Raw genomic sequence first — 16,239 nt, 5'->3', positions numbered from 1 at the left:
TCTACGCTTTTAAACAATATTCGTTTATTAACTTAAATATTCGATTCGAATCGAAGGCTAGTAACGTAAATTTAATCTTTATGTTATAAAATTTTAAAGCTTAAATATTATGAGCCTTCCGAATAGACTGATAATTGAATCTTTAAGAGACAAATGATATAGTTCCGGTGACACAGACGTGTCACCGTTAAGTCTGTTTAAAGAGAGTTCTCAACTTACATTCAAAATTGTCTATATAAAAGAGGTAATATTTTTATTCGTCCACTAGTATCGTGAATTGCTATTCATAGGAAGATGATGTATGTGTTGCTCCAATTGAGTTTTGGCTTTGCATTATTATGCTCAGTGCAATGTTTATCAAGTACGTGAAAATGGGAATATATTGTACTGTCGAACAATGGAAGCAGGCTGTATATTAACAGTAAACACTTAAGAAAATCTAATTTAATAACTATTAAAATTTAATAATATTCTAGTAATACGTATCATGAATATTTAAGATTTTGATTATAGAGGGCACAAGTGTTACTAACATTATACTAAATTTTTATTTTTTCGATTTAATGTTTACTGCTGATAGTGATTTTTCCATCGTATAGCAGTATATGGGTATTTGTATTAAACTACTTCTCATTGTTTACATTTGATGAAATCAATAATATTTTTTTAAAGACTACGATGAATATGAAGAACCAGGATTTAAATGTTACGGGGGTTATCCAGTTCCTATAGGTTACAGTCCATCTATTGTTTCTGTGCAACATTGGAGTTCACACATTTGTACAGGAATTATAATTACAACTAGATTTGTATTAACGTCTGCTTCATGTGTTTGTAAAAATAACTTTTTCACTAGCATTAGTGGAGTTAGTAAATTAAGAATAGTAGCATCTATTAACAATACTGGTGAAATTGGTAATATAATACCTATTGAAAAAGTTATTTGTCATCCATCTTGGAACAATGCCAATGAAGCTAGTCCTACCAATGTTGCTATTCTGCAAGTTAGTAAATATCTTTTATTAAGAACAATTTACAGTTAATTGTTAGATCGAAGAAAGCGTAATTCTCTTTTGAATATTATACAGGTGAAAGGTTTTATAAATTTTACTTCCACCCAGACTTTAGCTTCATTTTCAATAAGCAAAGAAGTGCCCGAATCGGAACTTTGCTGGTTTGTAGGATTTAATTCGACAAGAGGTGTTGGAAAGCACCTTGAATATTTTTATATAAAAACATATAAGCAGAAAGTATGTGATCATTCAGTAGTTTTATGGAGCAAGAATCAGTATTCACCAAATTATAATAGTACTACAGGTTGTGGACATCCAGAGAGAATTATTGTTCCGCATTTACAAGATGTTAGACGTAAAACACAATTCTGTAATTGGGTAAATATTATTTATTTATTGATATTTCTACAACTGATTTATATAATTTATATTAAATTACAATTCTATTTAGTTTGGTGAAGGAAGTATGTTAGCTTGCAATGAAAACTTTTACGGAATTTTTGACAAAATTATCATAAAAAGGAACCCACCAGTTTACGGTTTCACTAAGCTCACTAAAATTTGGGGCTTCTTGAAAAAAAATATTCCAGAATTTAACGAAGTCGCAGCATGAGAGTTAATAATAATTAAGAAATGTATGTAAGTAAAAAATATCATACCGTTAGTCTTTGCAAGACTTTTTTCTTGAATAGTTTTACGTTTGAGCATTTCAATTTTTATCTGAAATTTTTGTTTCTAAAATATTTTATTTTAAAAGTACTTAGAGGACTTATAAATCATAAAACTATTATCATAATAATATTCTTCGTCATTTTTTTGAACTCTGATTTCTCTGAAAGCAGTTTACAAGGCAAGGAAAGAAGATGATTAAAATATTTTGATAAATGGATATACTATTTATTATTATGCAAATGCTATAAGCCACATTTGCATGATAGCAACGTAGTAATAAGCAAGAGGTTAAAGAATGAGAGAGAGAGAGAGACATAGAGATTACGCTAAACCATTGAGACTAACCAAAAGTATAGCATAGTGGACAACCCAAAAAATGATATATATAATAAGTAATACAAAATTAATGCTGGATGTGGAAAAATTATTAATTTACATTCGAATAATATCAAGCTTTTCACAAGGTCTACTTTACTGATAAATACTTAACTAAAAAACTTTATAGTATTTTACCTTATCAGTATAGAATTGAGTCTTTTGTTATGTTACGCTATGTAATATAATCTAAAGTTTCATAGAAGTTTCCTCAAGAAAAACATTTACCTTGTGACGAATGGCACATTTACTACAATTAATATTATATATCAAACACATAAACCCATTTATTTAAACTAAATATTAAATACTGGTACTAAACAAATGTATATTTATTTCTTTAATATCAGTTATTATGTACTGTTAAAAAGTATACAAATAGTACATTTTTTTAGTCAGTCTTGGAAATAGTTAAAGCATACCTTGTAGACGTGAAAAAAAATCGACTATCCCGAAATTATAAATTCTTTATTCCTTATGTTACCTCAAATGACTTGTGTGTGTATGATTAATTTTTATCATTTATTATAGAGGAGTATAAATCTTAATTTCCTTTTTTCAAGATTTGCTCTGACACTAATTATAAACTTTTTTTGATTTTGCGAAATCCCGTTAAGTAATAATAATGTCTTTTGTCATTTTCGTAAAACTCTCTTTAAAAATTATTATTTTACTGGGCTAATTAAAATGTTTACATTTGAAAAGAAATCTTATATTAATATAGTAAATATTCAACTTGATATTACAGGCACTAATCTGCATTCTTTATATAACGTTTCTAAAATTGATATTAAGAAAGCTTTCTAAAAATATAGATAGATTTACACAGTTGGAAACAAGAAATATACAGTCTGTACAGAAAGTTTGTGTGAGTGCCATTTACTTTAAAGAATTACATGCAAAATGATTTTATTATTTAATTCTGAAATATATCTGCAATTTTAAGAAAATGGATGAAACTGGATATTTTTTTGTATTTTTGAATTGCCATACTTTCTGTATACAACCATTTTCAGCTAGAGTAATTTTATCGAAAAATAATCAGAATATAAAATATTCTCTATAAAATTTGAAGTGTGAACAGTTGTAAACACTTCTTTGTATCAATAAAAAATTATGTTTCTTAAAATATTTCTTTTTTTATTAAAAAAGCAGTGTTAAAAAAATACTGAAACGCGTAAAGTAGTAAGCTAGGATTCTAAAACAATTTTTTCCAAATTGTTCCTATATAGTATCAATACATACTTTATTAAAGTAAATAGTTTAATGAATACTTTCTATTCGGACTGTAATTTGCGTAACGCAAACGTGTCGATCTTAACCTAATTTGGAAAGCTCTTATATACCTAAAACGTTCTATATAAGAAGTGAGATTTTCTTTCTGCAGTTAGTAACTAAAAATCTTACTTACCAATATGAAATTTCTATTGCATCAACTGATTTTCGTCTTTGCGTTATTATTGTCATTAGTGCAATGTTATTCATCAAGTATGTAAAAATAAGTATATATTTATATAAGTATATCTGTATTAATCCAATTGTTTATTTCATAGAATCAATATAATGTTTTTTTTAAGAGAAAAATGATACTCTACAATATTTCTATTCCTGTTACGAGGGTTTCCCAGTTACTGTAGATTATACTCCATCTATTGTATCTGTACAGAATAATAATTCGCACATTTGTACCGGAATTATACTTACGACTCGATTTGTTTTAACCTCTGCGTCATGCTTATGTAAAAATACATTTCTTTCTAATACTACTGATAATAAATTAAGAATAGTAGCATCAATTAACGATACTAGGGAAATTGGAGATATAATACCTGTTGAAAAAGTTATTTGTAATCCAACTTGGGACGAAACTGTTGATGCTGTTGGTGCTAATGTTGCTATTCTTCAAGTTAGTGTAATTTTTATATAATTTACAATTCATTGATAAATTGTGATAGTATTATCCACCTTCTTCTTACAGGTAAAAGGCACTATAAATTTTAATTCCACACAGAGGTTAGCTTCATTTTCAACAAGCAAAGAATTACCGGAATCGGGTCTTTGTTGGTTTGTAGGATTTAATGTTTCTACCGAAAACACTAGGAGGCACCTCGAATATTTTTATATTACACTGAAAAGCCAAAAGTACTGCCGTAAATCATTGATTAATTCACAAAATGTTAGTAGCACGTCAAAACTTGATAATTTTATGGGTTGCGGCAGACCAGAAGAAGTAATTAAAGCTCACATACAAGATCCTAGACCTTACACCGAGTTCTGTAATTGGGTAAATATTCTTCACTAATATCTCAGTTTTTATGCATCTGCTCTATTTTATTTTAAATTATATGTTTCAGTTAGGAGAAGGGAGTATGTTAGCTTGCGACGAAAATTTTTACGGAATATACGACCATATTATCGATGAGTCAAAACCGCCAATTTATGGTTTTACTAAGCTCACTAAAATCTGGAATTTTTTGAAAACTAATATTCCAGAATTTAACGAAATTGAGGCATAAGAGTTTAACAATAGTAAGGAAGTTATTATTTACAATTGTAATCAGCATTCATCGGTACACAAAGAGAAAATTTCATGATGTTTTGGGGGAAAAAATTAACAACAAAATTTACCGTAAATTTTATTTTTGAATGACACCGTTGCAAGGAATATATATTAAATTTTAAAAAGTTAGTAGAGTAAAAACTAAAAAATGTAAATGATTGAAACAATATTATTATAATAGGACTAAAAGTATAAGCAGAATGTAAAAACGACGTGCAAAATAAATTTGAGGGAGTAGAAATATTTATTACCAAGTTTTCATTATTAAAAATTTATGCCTATTGAATTTGAAACTAAACTCATATTTTGCCTAATATCGAAGATTTTGATTGAAATATGAGAATGTCACGAGAAGACGGAATATTTATATGAAATTGCTATAAGTGAGCCCTTTATTTTAATTAATAGACTAATAATTTCATTAGTGAATTTCCTCTGCATCTCTCTATATTATGTATATGAGAATTGCACGTGGAAATCGTACTCTGCGTGTGTTTAGCGTCGATCTATTTATAAATTAAATTCACGTGCACTATCTGTCAGAATTCCTCTTCCCTCTTCCAGAGCGGCCAAATTGATTCGCATCTCGCAGCTCCAAATAAGGTTCGTTGCACTTCTCGTCCTGTGAATCCTAGAGAAGATTCCGGCTCCACAGTCCTACACACACATTGTTTACACGGACAAATAAAAGGTTCAGATTATTTGCTGTTTTAATTGGAGAAATAAAATACAGCGAGCAGTTCCTGCTCGTAGTATACTATATTCTGAAAGTGATTAACGATTAGTTGCTTGGGAACCGATTAAAAGTGGTACGAATAAATGTAGTTTTTATTAGGGTTCGTGGAAGGTTTCAGTATCTCTTCGTCATTAACGGTATTGCGAATTCGTTAGTATATTTCGATAGCGATATAAAAGAAAGAAATGTAAGTCGATGGGGAAGTACATGAAATGCAGAGACAACTAGGGAAGGTTGGGAAAGGGAGAGAGAAAAGAGAGGACCGCGCGTAAATATTCATAACGGAACACGGAGATATCCGGAGAACGCGTATAACGACGTAAACAAGGATCACGGGCATTCTCGTGAGACTCGAGGAACGGTCGGGCGACAATGCTTTCGGGGGGGGGGGGGGGGGGAGCATACAGGCAGGGGTGAGAAAAAATTCTCCATAAAAAGATATAAAAAGAGCCGAGGGATCGAGGACCAATGGAAGCGAGACAGTACAGAGTGCGAGTCACAGGCTCTTTTGTGAATTTCTTCCGAGGTATTTTTTCCGCTTTCTTTCCGTGCTTGAGCAAAGTGCCGCTGGTTCGGTTGGTATCCGAAGTTGCTCCAATTATACTTTTACCATTCTTATACGAAGAACAGATTTTTTTTATAAATGCTGTTCGAGTAGAATATGGACACACGAACTATAAATTCCTATTTTCCTTTATCGTTAATCCCTATAGAAAATACTTGATTCAATTAAATTAAATAAAAACGATATCTATATGTATACATTGAACTGAATTTGGTTGTAGGTGTGTTGGTTGGATTAAGCAATGCTGTATGTTACGAAGGTATTAGTACAATAATATATACATGTACAGTGCTCTACTGAGTCTCATTAATTTGCGTAGCAGAGATAAGAATGTAGCTTCTGAGAAAATGGACGATGCGTAATTAGAGCTCGCCTCTTCCCAATTAATCTTACACGGCCGAGGAAAATAGTTAGCGTGCAGTCTCGTTACCCTCAGCGCGAGCGCGAAGAAAACGATTAAAACTGTAAGGAAGGGTGTAGGGACAAGTTTGTCGCGCGGATAGAAAAAATGCAAGCTGTCAAGCAGCTTTTCTCTGCGCCAGCAGTGTATATACTATATATATGTATATATAGGTATTATATTTCAAGTTTGAATTTTCTGAAAGAAGCGTATTCGTGAAACTTGCCATAGTTGAAGAAAGAAAATGATAGAAAAATTATATATAATATACTATATTCCAATACACATCTGTAGTACAAGAATATCGAATCGACACCCGAGGCAATTTCAGTTCGTACAACGTAAATTTCGGATTATTATAATTCGTTTGCCTCGACTATACCAAAGGAAGAGAACTCGATCGATAATTGAACTCTTTCCGTTTCTCTACTCGTATAGAACATTGGTCCCTACTTTATTTATATTACCAGACGGACTAATAAATTATAGAGCCAACACGTGCAGAATTATCGTGACAGGGAAGGATAGCGGCAACACGATAAAAATAAGTGTTGGGCGAATATCTTTTACGACGTATAGCATATATTCGATATAAAATGAGAAGAAGAATCTATAGATATTTTCGTACATATACGAACGATCGATCGCAACAGGTTGCAACAACTATTTAATTACTATTAATCGTTGCATATCTACCGATGCAACGATTATTTTTAGCAAGTAGAATTGCTTGGCAAGGTCGCGTGATTTGCCGATGAGTGCGCGACTGCCTGCCTGTTGCTGCTCTGACGATGTTGCCTGGCGCCTGGAACTCTCGACCCCCCCCCCCCCCTCTCCCCTCCCTATCTCTTTCACTCGCACAACGCGAACGCAGGGAGGATCGAAGATTGAAGGAGCACTGGCACTAAGCAACGTGGCGAAGATATGAGGACGGCACGGTGCTGTGAAATGCCAGTAGCGATGACAGAATAAATTCCAGTCAATGTTCGTCTATGTGTGCATGCATGGCGCTGCGCGCATATGTGAGAGGTGGCAGCAGCATGTGGCATGTTTATCGGTTAACCGAGAAGGGTCGGTGGAATCGAATGAAAATAAGGCGCGCGATCAAGTTCAAGTTCGAAGATAGCTCGCCACAGCTGGCATTCCAAGGCTTTCCGCATAAAATTTAAATTCAATTTATCTCCGAGCCGCGCGTCATGGTCCGCCCATATCTTCTGCAGTAAACTCGAGCGCTTCTCCCTTCGTCTTTTCCTCTTCCTTGCTTCGTTTCAATCAAAAATTAAATTTCGCCATTTTCCACAGAATGAAGGGTGCGGGGCAAATGATCGAAAAAACGATCGACGCAAGTTTACGCTTTTCCTATTGCGTAGAATAAAGATTCGAATGTGTGCTTTATGTAGGTTTTAAGGACGAATCAAAAATTGGTAATTTAATTTGCAATAAGTTGCACCGTCCCCGTCCTTTCGTTTTGTTATATACGTACCGTACTGACGCACGGGTTATAACTGTGTTTCAGGCATAAAATTTCACCCACACGCATTCACCTGAAAAGAGGACCATCAGAGTTTCCTTATTGACCCACCAGCACCCGCCTCCCATCTTCTCGCCAATGAGACTCATCGGTTCCACGCTGTTTATAGGTATATATATATATAGGTATACATACCATGACTCGCAGCTATATTGGATATCCTTGTCCGGAATGCACCACCACGCCGCTGTTGCGTAAAAACCAATGCGATTTTCCATAGTGTCTTAAACATTGTTATATATATACAGCAAAGGTGAAATAAAGCAACTTCGCGCCAATAAAATCTATTCCCAAGCTATAAATTTGAATATCTATAATCCTCTCATCTTAATTCCCATTTTTATCATATTATACAATATGCAGTTAAAATTAATTTACGTTATTCATCCTTCGCCTCCTTCGCCACTGTGTAAATATATCATATTTAGAAGCTGATTGAATTATCCCTGCCTTGATAATTGCAGTTTCTCGCTGGAAATTTGGATGCGTTGTGTCGAAATGCTGCAGAACCAGTATTCCTTCGAAGGAGAAGCGCTAAAACAGTAAAATAACCATCAGCCATGGTCAAGTTTTCAGATACACGCGGAGACGCGTGTATATGTGAGTCGAGTGCGATCGAGTTTAAAAAATTGTTATTTCGGTGAGGAGAGTCGGTGACCGCAGGCATCTGTGTCAATGGGTTTGCGGATATCGCGTGTATCTTCGGCGTGCTGGAAGATTGGGCACGCCCGCGTGTGCTCGCGACCCCTGCTTATTAAAGCTTCGTTCCTAAATTTGTCTGCCTGTCTATTAGTCTCGTGTAAAAAAGGAAAGAAATAAAGAGAAAAAAAAATTTAATTCCAGGCTCTCAATGAATGAATCGCCACGCGAAGCCGTGTGATTTATCGACCGTTCGATTGAAAGGATTTTGTACGTCTACTATATATATATATATATACAGTGTGTACCTGGCCTTCCCCCTCCCTCCTTACCCTATACACACACACAAGTCGTTTGCATTAGCAAATAGCGCGAGATAATCTGGGGAAATAGCTAAAGTGCATTTAGCCCGAGCATGATTGCGCAAGATGGGAGAGACAATTGCGCGCGAAGAATGGCGATAAATAGGTGCCGCGTGTACTTATAGAAACTGTTTATAGGATTTTTAGCGGTTTGCGCATGCGCCGAAGAGAAGAGGAAAATTCCTCGGGTGGTCATTAGCTTCCGGTGACCCCTCGCGTCCTCTTCTTCGGCATTGGCCATTCACCATCGACATCGTCGAGCCAAGCCAAAGATATACAAGAAACGAATGATCGAGGAACGTTATGGTTAAGCCGTCGTCGATGGAACCTCTTGAGCTGCTGCTGCGCGCTCGCGCGACTTATTTGACGCATCCCTGGCCGAAAGGAGGACACCTTGGCTAATTTGCACACTTGCATTTGTTTATAGTACCTACCGAGAAAACGAGGAACAGCGAGATTATCTGGATCCCGTTACAGGTATTTCTCGACAAGGAATGGCCCATCCAGTCGTTTAAACCTCTGCGCGCTCCTCCATTACAGCACGATTTTAATTTACGAAATTGCCGCTCGCTGTTCATGCTTTTTATCGAATCGCCCGCGCTGTCCCTCGCTTAGCATAACTTACACCGTAAGAACAGTTGTATGTTTTCTCCTCCGCGCGCACTTTGCTTCGTTCGATCCTTCGTGCCGCGTAAATCGAACCAGAGCGTCGATACTCTGCACACACAAGAGAGCTCAATCTGCCTGCGATGAATCTTAACCCTTTGAAAAATCATTTGCTGAGACTCGATGATCCTGAGCATGCGACAGGACTTGAAGAAACGAAGCAAGGTTCGAATGTTCAACCTTGTAAGGACTATAAACTCAGTGGATTATAATTGTTGTGCACTTTGTTTAGTCCTTTCTATTCGTATTTCTTTTCTACCTTTTATAATTGATTAACTTAGGGCGCCGTTTCTAAAATTTCCCCTGTACAAAATTAAGGTCATGCGCGAGCACACGTTTGTCACTCTCCCAAATTTCTGCCATACTTTGAACAGCATGAAAATGCGGATTGTTTTCCGGCCAAGAGGGATCAAGTTTGGCTCGTCGAAATCCCGTTATACTTTAATTGTTCAGTGGCACAAAAAATGAAGAGGGCCCGAGAAGAGGCGATGACTGACGTCAGCGGACATTCCGCCGCGCGGAATATCCAATATCATTATCTTCTTGTTATTCAAATGCTCATTGATAGTGACAAGAAATTTCGGTTAGTAGTGAAGGATAGCCCGTTATTTTAATTAGATGTATCAAAGTGTCGATACATATTTATAATGTATACCATAATTAGAGAAAAGATATGGTATACCAATGGAATGTGAAATATGTATGCGAAACGGTTGTTCAAGATATACATATATATATATGTCATATCGCTTAATCCCACGAGAACGACGACGACGCGACAAGTCCAGGCGCGAAATATCAATGAGCCCGTCCCTGATCGATAATTTTGGTCACGAAATCCAGTTCTCTTTTGGGTCAAGGATGCCAAGAGGTAGCGAACAGTGCAGCAACCTTGATTCCCTCCCTCCTGCTCCGATGCAAAATCCTCTACTCTGCCTCTTCGACATTTCCGTAATCCTCGAGACGCGATACAATAAGCGCTTATCGGAGCATAATAACGGGCAGCTTCGAACCAGTAACAATGAATTATTCTCGAAATAAGGTCACGCGTGTATGCATACACGAAGATGCTAACCTCACCCGAGATTCTGGTCGGAACATGCTCCATTCAAATGGAACAAGATGTGCAGCATTTCTATAAAGAATATATAACGTAATAGGTGAATAATGTTAATCACCGATTGCACAAGATAGCTGTTAATCATCGCTATGGGGAGATGATTGACTCATCGGAACGTCAAAGTCGTGAAAGAATTGAACAAATTCTACAATTTATTTCGTAGATTATATTTCTCCACAAATTATATGCATTGTGCAGTTTTACCCCCTATGAAATCCTCTTTCTTTCTATATATAGTCCACAAAAAATAACCAAACGTCCTTCGGACGTCGCAGTCCAAAACGCGATGAGGAATAATAAAGGACGCGAATAAAATAGCCAGGTACTCTATCGTTATGATTGACAGAAGGAAGAGGACTCGAGCAACGCGGTTTATTACACACCTGATAAAGAACGTCGCTCGAAGCGTCCTCTTTCTGTCAGCCGCGCGGTACAAGGATGCGAGTGTATCGATAACGCAAGAAATTTATTATCCGAACAGCCATGCTCTGTCGCTAGCACTTACGATCAATTAAAGCAATCTTATCGAAGCTGCCTGCTGCGGCAGAAGGGACGTTCCAGGACTCGTGACAAACGGATTATCGCGTAATACGGCATCATGAATGTTGTATACCTTTTCTAATATATATAGTTAAGTATGGGATAAAGGTGTAATCGCCGCCAATACGCGAATAAAGAAAAGAAATGCTGAGAATGCGCTGGAATGAATTTTTCAAAAGAAGGAAGGTCCGCTGCTGAGCATGAGCTGAATAAATGCATATCGGGTCGCAGAGTCGGAGCGACTATAGGGGATTGATCGCGTTCGATCGATTCTTGCGGTTATTCGACTGCCAGGTCAGTGTGCCTGCCCTGCCCTGCCCTGCCCTGCCCTGCCTACCTGCAAGCAATCCAACTTTTTGCCACTTTATCTATATATTCCTGTAACAGACATCGATCCTATATAAAAATTCATCTTTCTTGTCGTACGAGCCCTGTACCAAAGCTGATGTGTTATATATGAAGCTTTAGATAAGCGATAGATTAATTTTCCTTCGGTTTTCTCTCTCGTTGAAAATCTCCAGCGCTTGCTATAAAATACTAATAAATTTTTACTAGTGTTTCTAGGCAAAATTTCAATAAGTCGATGCCTTGACATCGTCACTTCCACGAGTTCTGATTCGCCTTGAATACTCTTTCCTTTGCTACTTATTTCTATTGCTGACACATATATTAGCTACTGGGCGAATATCAGTAGAAAAACAGTTTTTCGTTGTATCTAGAGATAATAATGAAGCATCTTTTTATGAGTTTATATTTTCATGGGAGCTGCGCACGCGATCGGTCGCAGTTGCATATGCTACTACTAATTTGTCAAATGGAGCGAAAAAAATTCATATGGTACCAGAAACAAGCTCTATAATTAAATATATACTATACATATATTATACTGTTTACCACGTATACGCACGTGACGAGTGCGGCAACCTTCCAAGATGCCGCAGCATGTACTCTGCTGGATCGGTTAAACGTTGGATTCGCTCACTCTCATTTGCATATCGTGCAAATTATGTAAAACGACTTTAGTTTGGATCATCGTTTGAAAATTATCAACCTTATTTTCTGCAACAAATTAAAACTTATCATTAGCATGCAGCAACTATTTTGTCGTTTTTTTTTCACAAATGAGATTCTAACCACTATTAATAATTTTACATTATTTCCAACATAATCGGTCTCGCGGCAGGACATTAGATACAATTTAATCAGAGCGCTGATATTTTTGATAAAGAGGGAGAGAGAGACAGAGTTATGCCAAAGAGGAGGCTCATATTTTGCAAATAATATAATAGCCTCTTTTACCAGCGTCCGTTGCACATTGTGCAGGAGGTGATCAAATCATTATTATCGTCCGTCGCGATAAATAATGGCGAGGAATATTCCAGGTACACGTTCTTTTGACTGTACTATTAAATATTGCGCGTGCGTACAGAGGAATAATGATTAATACCCGTTGGACTCTAATTTATACGCTCCCAACTCAATAAAAATTAATCCGCGTCTTATTAGACAATTCCTACAGTATATAAACGTCGGTATTCATATGCGTATCGTGAGCACAGGATCAAACGAATCTTTTCAAAGGGTATATACTGAATCTATTCTTAATTCCTATTTTTGCTGTAATATTGCAAATTTTATATACACATATTGTCGAAAGTTTTATGTTTTCAGCAGCGACGAAATTGTGTTTTTTTCGCACCTTAAGCAGGATTATAATTGCAAAGGGAAACGGGCTATAGGATGAGCAACCGCGTGCAGAGGTAGAGAAGAAGGAGCGGCGATTCGTTATTTATAGGACTTTGCCCAAGCTGGATATCCTTGCCACTAAAGAAAAGAGAAAAGTTTGATGCTTCACATTATCCGTTCGATGTACTTGGTAAAAGCAACAGGTGCGTGCCCTGCACCCTCTTTGACGCGCCTACACATTTTCCATGATTTCAACTCAACTTCTTCATTTAATTTCCATTCTTTTTATTGCTACATATGAAAATCTTCTTCTCAATTTATGTACTGTGGGTATATATTTTAGGTCTAAAAAAGTATAAAGCAATTTTCATTAATTCCCTTGTAATAGAGTCGGGAGCAGAGAAATGCAAGACGATTGCAAAAAGTCACCAGACGACTCGAGTGTAAAGTCTTAAAATAAGTCTTTGAAAATCCACAGCTTCGCCTCATTTTAATTATAACAGAGAAATGATGAAAATTCAAACAATAATTTATCCCCAATAGTGCAATTTTTTTTTCGACCGAACAAACATCGAGCTTAAATCAGGAATTCGTTAACTGTATAAACACTTAGATTAATAGACTTGGACAATAATTTGTACCAAAAAATGCAACAAGGTAACTATATAGACTTGACGAGAGAGAATCAGGTAAAGTTTTATTTGCGATGATAATCGGTAAATTCAATTCAGTGCACGGGGAGAATTAATGACTCGATTCTGTATAATTGTCTCAGCAATTAGGTGGATTACTCGCACACGGGGACATTTCCATGGTAGATGCAGAATATGCGAGTGAAAAATCCTGCAAAGGATCAAAGGGAGCGCCGCTCAAGCCAGGGATGCTTGCATACTATAAATCATAGGGCTGTTGAGCGGAGCATTGGACGTTTTCTCCAGAGTAATTGGCTGCTTACGTGCTATTCGCAGTACTCGTTAAAGCTTTTGTTTTGTCTCCTCAGACTCCCCCCCCCCCTCCTTCTCACTCTCCTAGTAAAATCTCTCACAGCGTACAATTGTTTCCGGCTTCTTCGCACCTACCAGACCAGCAAGCTTCTCTCCTCTCGCAGGCCTAGCAGCACATCCGCTGTAGCCAAGATAAATCAAGGATGACTGCTGCTTGTTGCTTACGAGCTGAAATGGGTAGGTGTAACCTATGCCAAGCCAGCGAATAACTTTCCTAAATAGCCTAGCATCCTTCTATAAAATTCCTTCTCGATAAAATCCTCTTATCCAATTCCTTATTCCATGCGAATTAAACGTATATTATAGTTTGATCCGATAAATTCTCTTATTGTCATGAAAACATTTCATAGAAGATTACAAACTCGTGGGACTAATAAGTTGATTTTTACGGTTCGATGATTACGCGAGTTTCTTTGGGAATACCATAAATCACGAGGAGTATTGTAGCAATTATTTGAGCTTTACCGATCAAGGAAGCATTTGCAAGTATTTTCTAGCTCCTTCTGTACAAAATAATATACTATTATTTATCATAAGAGGGTATGAGTAATAGTTCAGGCAGTATAATAGTTGTACAGTCTTTTCGTTTCAGTGACTGATATAAGTGTGATCAGTTCATGTATAAAAATATGGTATGAGCGTAGCACCTTTTAATTCTAAAATTGCGTTTTTCCTTGTCATTTGGAAGTATTTAGTTACTCAGTGAAGTCTCATATTTAAATATACACATAGAGTTTTACTTAATTCACCTTAACGTGGACAGAAGAATATTTATTTATTTTCGTAACTATAAAAGATATCATTATTTTACATAAATTTTTTTTGGGTTTAAGTACAGAAAGTACTTTCAGTAGGGGTATGTGAACAAAATTGACATCTCTCATATTTATTAAGATTAGATGAAATGCACTGTTATACATAGTACATTTAAATATAAATCAGCATCACCGGATACAATGAAATTTCAATAACCATAATCAACTGTAGATTGTCTGTCTCTGTCTATATTGTTAGTAATAAATTGATTATAAGAAATGACGAAGAAAGGGTCTTAATTAAGCGATTAGACGAGTTAAAGGAGTAGAAAGAGAGAGAAAGGAAGAAATAGTCGGGGGGGAATTGAGTGAAACGAGACTCTGGAATGGACGAATGGGTATACTCAACACACTCTTCGGACTGGGAAGATTGCTGTTACGAATTGATGTGGCTTTCAGGAGAATAAACGGTTGTAAGGACTGCGAGTGAACAGAAGTCAGCTGCACAGAATCTTCTCAAGGATTTGATAAAAATAGCGGGATGTACTTGAAAAAAAAAATGTCAAGACAGGTGAATGCTCGTGTTCAAATAGCTGTAGGATTCATGGAAGCACGCGAGGAACTGACTCCACTTCTGCATGGGACTGGGGTGGAGAGAGGCACTTCCGTACTTTATTCTACGGCTCCTTAATTCCAATATTCTTTCCGTTGCTGGTCTTTCTGATCCCGTATGGAAAAGCATCGATGAAACTAGCTTTTTCAAGTCACGTTTATGGCGAGCACGCCAACCTGACGTACGGTCCATTGTACGTATACTTATTTTCTTCATCTTTTTATATACATACGTGAATCTATAGGGAAGACCGGGGCAAAACCGGAACACATGAATTGATACTTATTTCGTAAACTCCTTCATTAATTTCATTTCATCCTCCGCTTGGTCAAAGTGGCTATACTTTTAGCTATCAGTTATCAGTTAACAAAAAATTATAAACATATTTGGTTTGGTTATAGACACGTTAATATGGATTAATCTAGGTCCTAATTGGAAAATTCAAATATATTTCTTGTGAGTTTTTATTATCAATTCAAATAAAGATTGTTTTCAATAAAATTGAATTAGCATGTCATTTTCTTCAAACCATCAACAACCAATAAAACGTTTATATTTAGAGGTCCGGCTTTGCCTTGAGACCGTGCGTATATCAGAACAGTAATATTGACCAGAGTATGTAGTGGTATATATGCATAAAGTCAACACCGTCTATCGATAAATTTTGTCATTTTTATGAGCTTTTTCCGTATACGTATGAACTTACACATTCTCACTTCACTGTCACTGTATTGGTATGCACGGTCCTAATATACACTCACCGTCTTTCACAACCTTGAACGAGGAAAAAAAGAAGGAACGCTGGTCACTTCTCACGCGAGACGCCCTTCGTTATTCCGGAATTTACGCGAGAAATTCGCAAGACAATCAATGATAATTGTTGATATTACGTGTGTCTCAACTTTCCTGTCGTCGTCGTAATTTTTATTTATTTATTTCTTTTCTTCATTTTTCTTTTTATTCCAATCCCGTGCACAGTACTCCAAAGAAAAAAAAATAACC

At 36.2% G+C, this 16,239-nt stretch overlaps 2 protein-coding genes across 3 annotated transcripts; both read left to right on the top strand.

Annotated features, from left to right (window-relative positions):
- The first annotated feature begins 177 nt into the window (after positions 1 to 177).
- On the top strand, positions 178 to 1,978 carry LOC136776109 (trypsin 3A1-like). Of its 2 annotated transcripts, none has more exons than XM_066731477.1 (5): positions 178 to 361; positions 673 to 1,004; positions 1,089 to 1,391; positions 1,465 to 1,652; positions 1,856 to 1,978. In XM_066731477.1, the coding sequence occupies exons 1-4, from the start codon at positions 295 to 297 to the stop codon at positions 1,624 to 1,626; spliced, it is 864 nt and encodes a 287-aa protein (XP_066587574.1). In that variant the 5' UTR covers positions 178 to 294; the 3' UTR covers positions 1,627 to 1,652; positions 1,856 to 1,978. The 2 variants fall into 2 exon arrangements, with proteins under 2 accessions (XP_066587574.1, XP_066587575.1); XM_066731478.1 differs by having other exon boundaries at positions 1,465 to 1,648; positions 1,856 to 1,929.
- A 1,435-nt stretch (positions 1,979 to 3,413) lies between these two features.
- Positions 3,414 to 4,849, top strand: LOC136776108 (trypsin 3A1-like). Its single transcript, XM_066731476.1, has 4 exons — positions 3,414 to 3,548; positions 3,638 to 3,966; positions 4,039 to 4,344; positions 4,415 to 4,849. The coding sequence occupies exons 1-4, from the start codon at positions 3,476 to 3,478 to the stop codon at positions 4,574 to 4,576; spliced, it is 870 nt and encodes a 289-aa protein (XP_066587573.1). The 5' UTR covers positions 3,414 to 3,475; the 3' UTR covers positions 4,577 to 4,849.
- The last annotated feature ends 11,390 nt before the right edge of the window (positions 4,850 to 16,239 follow it).

Source organism: Prorops nasuta, unplaced genomic scaffold, assembly GCF_024137725.1.
Source record: "Prorops nasuta isolate Cenicafe-Biocafe unplaced genomic scaffold, Cenicafe_Pnas_1.2 PNAS00009, whole genome shotgun sequence".
Lineage (NCBI taxonomy): Eukaryota > Metazoa > Arthropoda > Insecta > Hymenoptera > Bethylidae > Prorops > Prorops nasuta.
Note: the sequence above shows the minus strand (reverse complement) of the source record. Positions and strands in the feature narration are given on the sequence as shown.

What these genes read in the sequence shown, in the direction of transcription:
- LOC136776109 (XM_066731477.1), top strand. Translation starts at nt 295, where the DNA reads ATGATGTATGTGTTGCTCCAATTGAGTTTTGGCTTTGCATTATTATGC. An exon ending in CTCAGTGCAATGTTTATCAA is followed by an intron (nt 362 to 672) that starts GTACGTGAAAAT and finishes ATTTTTTTAAAG; the next exon opens with ACTACGATGAATATGAAGAA. An exon ending in CCAATGTTGCTATTCTGCAA is followed by an intron (nt 1,005 to 1,088) that starts GTTAGTAAATAT and finishes AATATTATACAG; the next exon opens with GTGAAAGGTTTTATAAATTT.
- LOC136776108 (XM_066731476.1), top strand. Translation starts at nt 3,476, where the DNA reads ATGAAATTTCTATTGCATCAACTGATTTTCGTCTTTGCGTTATTATTG. An exon ending in CTAATGTTGCTATTCTTCAA is followed by an intron (nt 3,967 to 4,038) that starts GTTAGTGTAATT and finishes TTCTTCTTACAG; the next exon opens with GTAAAAGGCACTATAAATTT. An exon ending in ACACCGAGTTCTGTAATTGG is followed by an intron (nt 4,345 to 4,414) that starts GTAAATATTCTT and finishes TATATGTTTCAG; the next exon opens with TTAGGAGAAGGGAGTATGTT.